This window comes from Rutidosis leptorrhynchoides, chromosome 9, assembly GCF_046630445.1.
Source record: "Rutidosis leptorrhynchoides isolate AG116_Rl617_1_P2 chromosome 9, CSIRO_AGI_Rlap_v1, whole genome shotgun sequence".
In the NCBI taxonomy this organism is placed as follows: Eukaryota; Viridiplantae; Streptophyta; class Magnoliopsida; order Asterales; family Asteraceae; genus Rutidosis; species Rutidosis leptorrhynchoides.
Window position 1 is genome coordinate 285,898,494 of NC_092341.1, and position 10,222 is coordinate 285,908,715.

General features: G+C 34.9%; 1 protein-coding gene across 1 annotated transcript; it reads left to right on the top strand.

The window, feature by feature from the left end:
- The first annotated feature begins 203 nt into the window (after positions 1-203).
- On the top strand, positions 204-7,658 carry LOC139868830 (uncharacterized). Its single transcript, XM_071857173.1, has 8 exons — positions 204-406; positions 494-1,389; positions 1,474-1,734; positions 1,987-2,042; positions 2,421-2,799; positions 2,911-3,238; positions 3,743-4,244; positions 7,581-7,658. Exons 1-8 carry the CDS (start codon positions 204-206, stop codon positions 7,656-7,658), a joined length of 2,703 nt encoding a protein of 900 aa, XP_071713274.1.
- Positions 7,659-10,222: the final 2,564 nt, after the last annotated feature.

Genomic DNA, 10,222 nt, shown 5'->3' on the forward strand with positions numbered 1-10,222 from the left:
CTATGTTTCAGCAAGTGGTAAAGGAGAAGAAGAAGTGTACTTTCAAGCAGTTTATTGACTGCAAGCCCTCTGAGTATTCAGGTCATCGCGATACGATTGTAACAATGAATTAGTTAAGGGAAGTGGAACGGGCATTGAAAGTCTGTCAATGTGAACCAGAATTGCGGGTAACTTATGCCAGCCGACTGTTAAAGAATAGAGCTATGGTTTGGTGGGATACAATTACTACTCCGTTGTTCGAAGAGAAACTCAATCAGGTCACATGGGAACAATTTGCTGTAAAGGTCCAAGAGCAGTACTGCACCGCATTTGATATTAATCGATTGAAGCAAGAGTTCATGCAAATGGCGATGACTGAAGAAATGATAGTCGATGAAGCATTTGAGCAGTTTATGGACAAGTTAAGGTTTGTGCATCAATGGATACCTGACGAACAGTCCAGAGTGCAATGATTTGTAGAAATTTTGCGACCTGAATATCGCACGATTGCAAGACTTGCTACTACTTTGTCACAAGCGCATATGTTGGCAAAGGTAACTAAAAGTGACATTAAGGCGGCCAGAAGTGTGAAAACTGAAAGTGTGTCGCAAGTGAAACCAGGGGCAAGTCAGTCTAGCCAGCAAGCAAAGAAATCAAGTCGGTTTAAGCTAAAAGGGCAATCGAGCCAGGGTGGATCAGTGTTAAGTGGTGAGAAGACATGGTGTAGAATGTGTAAGTCTTCACATAGTGGGCAGTGTACAACCTTGACAAAACGTTGTTTACGTTGTGGTATAGTAGGACAGGAGCCTCAAGATTGTTCATTTAAGAATAATGTGTGTTGGAACTGTCATAAAGAGGGTCACAGATCTGCAGAGTGTCCGGCTTCAAGAAAGAGTTATTCTGGGGCGGAGTCCGGGTCAGGGGTACGTGCTGTGTTAGCTGGGGGATCATCTGCTTCCTCTGTCGGGCAGAAGCGCAAGAATCCTCCACCACCTGAAGCTAGAGCCTTTCAGATGTCAGTAGATGCTGCCACTGCTACTGACGATGCAATCACCGGTATGTTCTTAGTAAATTCTGTGTTGGCTCATGTACTATTTGACTGTGGAGCAAATCGCTCATTTATGTCAACTACATTTTGTGCTAAGTTAAATGTGCCTATTAGTGTATTAAATGAACCCTTAAGTGTCGAAGTGGGTGATGGTAGAACTGTTCCAGTCACAAAGTTTGTTTCTGGAATTACTATTGACATAGAGGGTAGTATTTTCCCTGTGACTTGTTTAGTGATGCCTATACCAAGCTTTGATGTAGTGTTAGACATGAATTGGCTTAGTGAACATAAGGCCAGTATTAAGTGCGATAGGAAAATTATCTCTTTTCCGGTGGCTGGTGGGAAATGGGTAGTGGCTCGTGGTGATCGCGGCGAGTTCCGTTGTCCATTATTGTCGATGATGAAAGCTTAGAAATCTTTGGCCAAGGGTTGTGATTCTTTCTTAGCCTATGTGATCGATGTAAAGAAGGAAAAGAAAGTAGTGTTCGATATTCCGGTGGTGTTTGAATATCCAGAAGTGTTCCCCGATGAATTGCCAGGCTTACCGCCAATTAGGGAAGTTGAATATAAGATCAAGTTAGTGCCAGGGGGTACGCCGATTGCTAAAGCTCCGTATAGATTAGCTCCGTCAGAAATTCATGAAATGATGTCCCAAATTCAAGAACTGTTAGACCACGGGTTCATTCGTCCGAGTTCTTCGCCGTGGGGTGCACCAGTGTTATTCGTGAAAAAGAAAGATGGTACGCTCCGAATGTGTATAGATTATCGTGAACTAAATAAAAGAACAGTGAAGAATAAGTATCCGCTTCCTAGAATAGAAGACTTATTTGATCAACTTCAAGGAGCTTCGTTCTTTTCAAAAATAGATCTACGTTCGAGATATCACCAGGTTCGTGTTGCCGAATTTGACATTCCTAAGAATGCATTTCGTACTTGTTATGGTCATTATGAGTTCTTAGAGATGCCGTTTGGGTTAACCAACGCTCCAGCAATTTTTATGGATATCATGAATAGGGTATGTAAACCGTTTTTGGATAAGTTTGTTATCGTGTTCATTGATGACATCTTAGTGTACTCCAAAACCGAATCCGAGCATGCTGAGCATTTAATACAAGTGTTGGAACTTTTGAAACGTGAACAATTGTATGCAAAGTTTTCCAAGTGTGAGTTCTGGTTACGTGAAGTTCAATTTTTGGGTCATGTTATCTGTACAGAAGGTATAAAAGTGGATCCGTCTAAAATTGAAGCTGTGATGAATTGGAATTCACCAAAGAATCTGACAGAAATCAAGAGTTTCCTAGGATTGGCCGGTTACTACCGACGGTTAATTAAAGATTTTTCAAAGATTGCAAGTTCTTTGACAAAGTTAACTAGAAAGGATGTGTCTTTTCAGTGGGGTAATGAACAGGAAACTACGTTTCAGACTTTGAAAAGTTTGTTGTGTCAAGCGCCAGTGTTAGCCTTACCCGAGGGATCCGACGACTTCATTGTGTATTGCGATGCGTCCTTATCCTGTTTGGGTTGTGTATTAATGCAAAGAGGTCGTTTAATTGCGTATGCGTCTCGACAGTTAAAAACAAGTGAAGAGAATTATCCAGTACATGACTTAGAAATGGCTGCAGTAGTGTTTGCATTAAAGTTGTGGATGCATTATCTTTATGGTACGCATTGTGTTATCTGCACCGATCATAAAAGTTTACAGTATATCTTTTCGCAGAAAGAGATGAACATGTGCCAGATACGGTGGAAAGAACTAATTAAAGATTATGACTGTGAGATCAGATATCATCCTGGCAAGGGAAACTTTGTGGCTGATGCATTAAGTCGTAAGAAATCCGCTGACAGTGTAAAGTTTATGCGAATTGAGATTGTGTCTGATTTAGTGGATCGACTAAAGATAACTCAACTCGAAGCATTGCAAGATGAACATTTTAAATCTGAGTTAATGATGAAAAGAAAAGAAGAATTGATGAATGATTCTCGAGGATTAAAGACTTATCATGAACGAGTTTGGGTGCCGTTACTTGGTGGATTGAGGGATTTAATCTTAAATGAAGCACATAAATTGAGATTAACCGTGCATCCTGGTAGTACAAAAATCTACCATGATCTGAAAGTGTTATATTGGTGGCCAACTATGAAAGCAGACATCGCGCAATACGTGGAAAAGTGTCATATTTGCACCCAAGTGAAAGCAGAACACCAGAGATCGTATGGGTCTTTGCGTCAATTAGAGATTCCAGAGTGGAAATGGGAACATATAACCATGGATTTTGTGACAAAACTACCCAGAACCCAGAAAGGAAATGATATGATTTGAGTAATAGTGGACCGTTTAACCAAAAGTGCGCATTTTCTAGCTACTAGTGAAACAGCTTCGTTGACCAAATTAGCTCAGTTGTACCTGAATGAAATAGTATCGCGACATGGGATACCATTGTCTATTATGTCAGATAGAGATTCCCGATTTGTGTCTAGTTTCTGGAATAGTCTACAAGAAAATTTGGGTACTCGTGTCAACCTTAGTACAGCCTATCATCCTCAGACTGACGGTCAAAGTGAACGAACTATTCAGACTTTAGAGGATATGTTAAGGGCTTGTGTGTTAGAATATGGTGGATTGTGGGATAATCATCTACCATTGATCGAATTTGCTTACTACAACTCCTATCATTCAAGTATTGGCATGCCGCCGTATTAAATGTTGTATGGTAGAAAGTGTCGAACTCCATCGTGTTGGTTGGAGGCAGGTGAGAAACAGTTTGCGGGTCCAGAGATTGTGCAGCAGACTGCAGAAAAAGTGGCTATCGCACGTGAAAAGGTGAAAGCTGCTAGAGATCGACAAAAGATGTATGCAGATCCTCGTCGACGATCGATGACGTTTACTATGGGTGAACGAGTGTATTTAAAAGTGTCACCGTGGAAGGGTGTAATTCGATTCAGTAAACGAGGAAAACTAGCTCCGAGATACATTGGTCCTTTTAGAATTCGTCAAGTGCTGAACGATCAAACTGTAGTGTTAGATCTCCCCGCAGATTTAGCAGGTATTCATGACACGTTTAACATCTGCTATATTCGTAAGTGTAAAGTGGACGATGAAAATCAAATTCTTCCGCTCCAAGATCTGAAAGTAGATTCAAGTAAGAAATTGGTGGAAGAACCAGTGAGGATCGTCGACAGAAAAGTGACTAGATTACGCAAGAAGCAGATTCCAATGGTGCTTGTGGAATGGAAGAATAGTTTAGGCACCAATCTGATATGGGAGACCGAGGAGTTGATGACTTCTAGATACCCTCATCTATTTCAGATAATTGGTAAATACCCGTGTGTTATACGGAGTAGGGTTTCCTCAAAATGAAGAAACCCAATATAGATATATACCCGTACGTTCCATTTCTTGCTATTTTAGCAAAATTGAAACCCTAAACACCCTTTTTGCTCTCAAATCTTTAAAATCAAGAAGTGTAATTCGAAGCTAGTAATTTCGTTCATCAGATTGTAGTGATTTCAAGCATCAAAACAAGGTAAAAATCTCAGATTTTGGTGAATTCAAATGGGTTTATGTGGGTTTTGTAAAAGTAAGCTTTTGATGATCAATTCTTGCTTTGAATGTGTTTGTGATGTTTGTTTGAGGTTAGAAATAGATCATATATGTGTTATATAGTGTTCTTAGGTCATTGGATTGATCAAAACTTGCAAAAATCGAGTTTTTAGGTCAAAATGGCAAAAAAAAACAGCGAGCTGGAATGTTCTAACAGCTCCCACACTTCAGACAGGTCACTCGTACGAGTGACCATACGTTTGAGGTGCAACCACGCGGTTGAGGTTTCATGACCCGTCCTAATCCATCTGGACGAATGCATTACATTTGGTTACATCGCGAGGTACTTGACCTCTAAATGATACATTTTACAAAAATTGCATTCGTTTTTAAAAGACATTCTTTCATTTCATTGAAAGTTGACGACATGCATACCATTTCATAATATATCCAACTATAATTGACTTAATAATAATCTTGATGAACTCAACGACTCGAATGCAACGTCTTTTGAAATATGTCATGAATGACTCCAAGTAATATCTCTAAAATGAGCAAATGCACAGCGGAAGATTTCTTTCATACCTGAGAATAAACATGCTTTAAAGTGTCAACCAAAAAGTTGGTGAGTTCATTAGTTTAACATAAATAATCATTTCCATCATTTTAATAGACCACAAGATTTCATATTTCAATATACATCCCATACATAGAGATAAAAATCATTCATATGGTGAACACATGGTAACCGACCTTAACAAGATGCATATAGAATATCCTCATCATTCCGGGACTCCCTTCGGACATGATAAATTCAAAGTACTAAAGCATCCGGTACTTTGGATGGGGCTTGTTGGGCCCAATAGATCTATCTTTAGGATTCACGTCAATTAGGGTGTCTGTTCCCTAATTCTTAGATTACCAGACTAAAAATGGACATATTCAGTTTAATAATCCAGCCATAGAATCTAGTTTTAAGTACTTGTGTCTATTTCGTAAAACAGTTATAAAAGCAGCGCACGTATTCTCAGTCCCAAAAATATATGTTGCAAAAGCATTTAAAAAGGGAGCAAATGAAACTCACAATACTGTATTTTGTAGTATAAATACATATGACGGTATTAAACAACTGAACAATGTAGGGTTGGCCTTGGATTCACGAACCTATATCATTTATATATATTAACACATATATTTGTAATCGAACAAATTTATTATATCTTAAATTATATATTATATATATATTTAATTTGTATGTATCTTTAAAAATGACTAATATTTATATAGTTATATTAATATTTATATATGATTAATATTATATTAAAAATACATCATTTGTTATATATGAATGTTTATATAAAAAAATATGTTTATTATATGTAATAATATTATTATAAGTAAAATTTTATATGCATAATATTTATTTGTTGTAAAAATAATAATAATGATAATACTAGTAATAAAAATAATGATAATAATAATAATGATAATAATTTTTAATGATAATAATACTTATGTTCATAATAATAATAATAATAATAATAATAATAATAATAATAATAATAATAATAATAATAATAATAATAATAATAATAATAATAATATTGAAAATAATGATAATGAGAGTATTAGTAGTAGCTACCTCAAAGGAGTAGTCCTTAAAAAATTTTCCCAAGTCCGGGTTTAAACTCGCGACGTCCCGCTAATCCGTTAAACTCCAAGACCACTCCTCCATTTCAGTTTTTCTATTATTATTATTATTAGGATTTTAATTCCTTTTAACTTAATTTTCTGTTTTCATTATATCATCCTAATCACCATTAACATTTTCATTTACTGTAATCGTCCAGTATCATCATCTAATTCGTGTTCACCCTGTGATTATCACCATTCATGATCTTACATCCTCATCATTTCTATTACATAACCTAACCATTAATCATCATCGTCTTCCCTTAAAATCATAATCATACGATCATCTATCCTAATTATTACCATCATCAATAAATGATCATTATATATCCCGTCACTCCACTGTATTATCCATATGATCAATAATATTCCATCATCTGGTAATATCTGTTTTAGAAGTCCAATAAAGACTCTAATAAGAACATAAACAGGCTGCCAAAATAGGAGTCCAATTAGCTAGCCCAATAATTAAAAGTCTCGGCCCTACAACTAGGGAAGACTTTGGCCCAACATTTATCTTATTTACGGCCCATGTTCCAAACCAAAATCCAGTTAGTGTACCCGTAAATGATTGATTCCTTTTCTCTTCTTCAATGTTAACCATCATCATCGTATATCATATGTAACCATCATCATCATATCTTAATCATATCATAATCATGGTATTACTATCATTATCTTAATCCTACTCAAAACCTGCTCATCATCGTAATCACAGCGTCATCGTCCATCCTCCTTTGATTATCTCCGTAATCTCGTATCATCATCATTATTATATATCATTATCCTTAGCCATCATCTTAATACATATTCATTTTGTATATGAAGAAGAATTATGGCTCACTTAAACTATTAATTACCTTGATCAAATAACTCAATACAAAATAGCCCATTTATCATAGCCCAAGAACTTAGTCCCTTTTTATGTAGATAAATAAGTCCATTAGCCGATTTTGGAAACAGATTCATAACAGCCCAATGTTACAAGTGTTTTTATTCGGATAAAAGGATTCAAGGCTCGTATTTGATATTAAGTTTCTGTCAACATCACCTAATCAGTAATATAATAGATAATTACACTTATATAGAATTCTAGGTGTGGGATCCGGTATCCTGTATAACTTCTCGGCTAGGGACAAAAGGAAAACGGAACATGCCAGCCATTTATTGCACTAACCGATAGATTCCAATTTAGTTGTTATTGTATTAGTTTATTTGAATAAAGATAACGTACCATTTGTAATTGTCTGCCAAATTATCCTATTTGCATCATCTTTATTGTATCATCAATAATTTCTATCATCTCTTTATTTCTTACAGGAATTATCAACAAAAAAATATGCTGCACTGCAGCAGTTTGTACAAGTGTGGTTTGTTCATGGTTCGAAACTGAAATAGTGGCAGGTGGTGATTTTTATCATATTAAGAGAGATATGGATAGAGTGAGATATATATATATATATATATATATATATATATATATATATATATATATATATATATAGAGAGAGAGAGAGAGAGAGAAAAGAATAAGGTGGTTCTTGGTGGTGATGTTAGTAAGTGATGGCGGGTGTAGCATGGAGTATAGTGGCCGGTTAGATGGTGGCTCAAAGTTAAAAGTTTAGAGAAAGAGGGAGAAACGAGGGAGTGAGAGATGGTGTCCAGTGGAGTTTTGTGATGGTAGAGGTGGCTATGTGGTGGTGGTCTGACTGCAGGAGAAGGTGCCGGTGGTGATTAGAGTTAAAGGAGATTAAATGATGGTTGTGGTGGTCTCCTTATTTAATGTTGGTATGTGTGGTTATAACTCTATATGTATAAATATATAATTATATTCTTATAAGGTTTACATATACAAGAAAACAAGATCAGTAATCCAAACAAAAGTCACGGATTATAGTGGGTCAAATAGTTAGCCGCCTGCCTCTTGTCCTACTTTCAATCCACGACGTATTATATCGTGTCCATTGCTAAACATTAACATATAAAAGTCTTCGGATAAATCTCCAATTCTTACAATAAGTCCATTTATTTATTCTGGTTATTAACTGTATGAAACCTGATCAAAAAGATTCATCTAATATTTATTTTTAGTTCTAAGTGATATGTCCGGAGTACAACAATTTAAACTAAAAAGGTAAACATATTTCTGTCAAACCTATAATCTCCGTAATCTATTTACGGACTAATTTATTTATTTTAAATTTCCATAATTTCGTATTAGATTTATATGAACACTAACGAAACGTCAACCGATTATCATAATTGATTAAAAAATATATTCGATAAACTTTTATATCTAAATATAAATTTATTTTTAATAATAAATTTTATTATATCATATATTATTTTATTTTACAAAATTCATTCTAATAACTAATTAATATAATATTTCAAATTTTATTTCAAATTTATATATATTTATATTTTTAGGTATATATATCTATTTACAATTAGTTATTCATGAATCGTCGGGCGCAGTCAAATGGTAGTTGATTACATGAATATAGTTTTCAAAACTTTTTAAGACTCAAGATTATAGACTTTGCTTATCGTGTCGGAAACATATAAAGATTAAGTTTACATTTGGTCGAAAATTTCCAGGTCGTCACAGTACCTACCCGTTAAAGAAATTTCGTCCCGAAATTTGAGTGGAGTTGTCATATTTAACTATAAGCAAGTTTTTATGACAAATTTGAGTTGATGATAATGCTAAAAACGAACATATATTTCATAGCATTATTCCTCAAGAAAGACAAGCTTTTAGTTGCAATTGTTCTATTTACAAGTGATATTCGTTTAAATAATAAAAGGTGAAGACAAAAGACAGATTCGACGAATTGAAGACGCAAACGACCAAAAAGCTCAAAAGTACAAAATACAATCAATGAGGTTCCAATTATTGATAAGAAACGTCTCAAAATTACAAGAGTACAAGATTCAAAACAAAAAGTACAAGATATTAAATTGTACGCAAGTACGTTTGAAAATCCGGAACTGGGACCAGAGTCAACTCTCAACGCTCGACGCAACGGACTAAAAATTACAAGTCAACTATGCACATAAATATAATATAATATTTAAATAATTCTTATAATTATTTAATATATTATATTATTTATAAAACCGTCGGCAGAAGAAAACAACCAAATATGAGCCTCCCCAGCTGGCCATGTGATCGCATGGCCTGGAAGGCATAAATCCATGCGATCGCATGAGCCCCAGTTCCAGCCCACATGCCTATAAAAATCGAGCTTTGGTGCACCACAAAATCCATCTATCTTTCTCTTCTCCATTCATACGTAATATTTATATTTATAATTTATATTTTAATTTTAATTTTAATTATAATTCTAATAATAAGGGTATGTTAGCGAATGTTGTAAGGGTGTAAGTCGAAATTCTGTCCGTGTAACGCTACGCTATTTTTAATCATTGTAAGTTATGTTCAACCTTTTTAATTTAATGTCTCGTAGCTAAGTTATTATTATGCTTATTTAAAATGAAGTAATCATGATGTTGGGCTAATTATTAAAATTGGGTAATTGGGCTTTGTACCATAATTGAGGTTTGGACAAAAGAACGACACTTGTGGAAATTAGACTATGGGCTATTAATGGGCTTTATATTTGTTTAACTAAATGATAGTTTGTTAATGTTAATATAAAGATTTACAATTGGGCGTCCCTATAAATTACCATATACACTCGATCGGACACGATGGGCGGGGTATTTATATGTACGAATAATCGTTCATTTAACCGGACACGGGAATGGATTAATAGCCACTAGAATAATTAAAACATGGGTGAAATTATGTACAAGGACACTTGGTATAATTGATAACAAAATATTAAAACCTTGGGTTACACTCAGTCGACATCCTGGTGTAATTATTAAACAAAGTATTAAAATCTTGTTACAGTTTAAGTCCCCAATTAGTTGGAATATTTAACTTCGGGTAT

Excerpts from the sequence above, each read along its gene's own strand:
- LOC139868830 (XM_071857173.1), top strand. The coding sequence starts at position 204 with ATGGTTTGGTGGGATACAATTACTACTCCGTTGTTCGAAGAGAAACTC. Across the intron at positions 1,390-1,473 it reads GAAATGGGTAGTGGCTCGTG|CCTATGTGATCGATGTAAAG; the intron begins GTGATCGCGGCG and ends ATTCTTTCTTAG. Across the intron at positions 3,239-3,742 it reads AAAGCAGAACACCAGAGATC|AAAGTGTCGAACTCCATCGT; the intron begins GTATGGGTCTTT and ends GTTGTATGGTAG.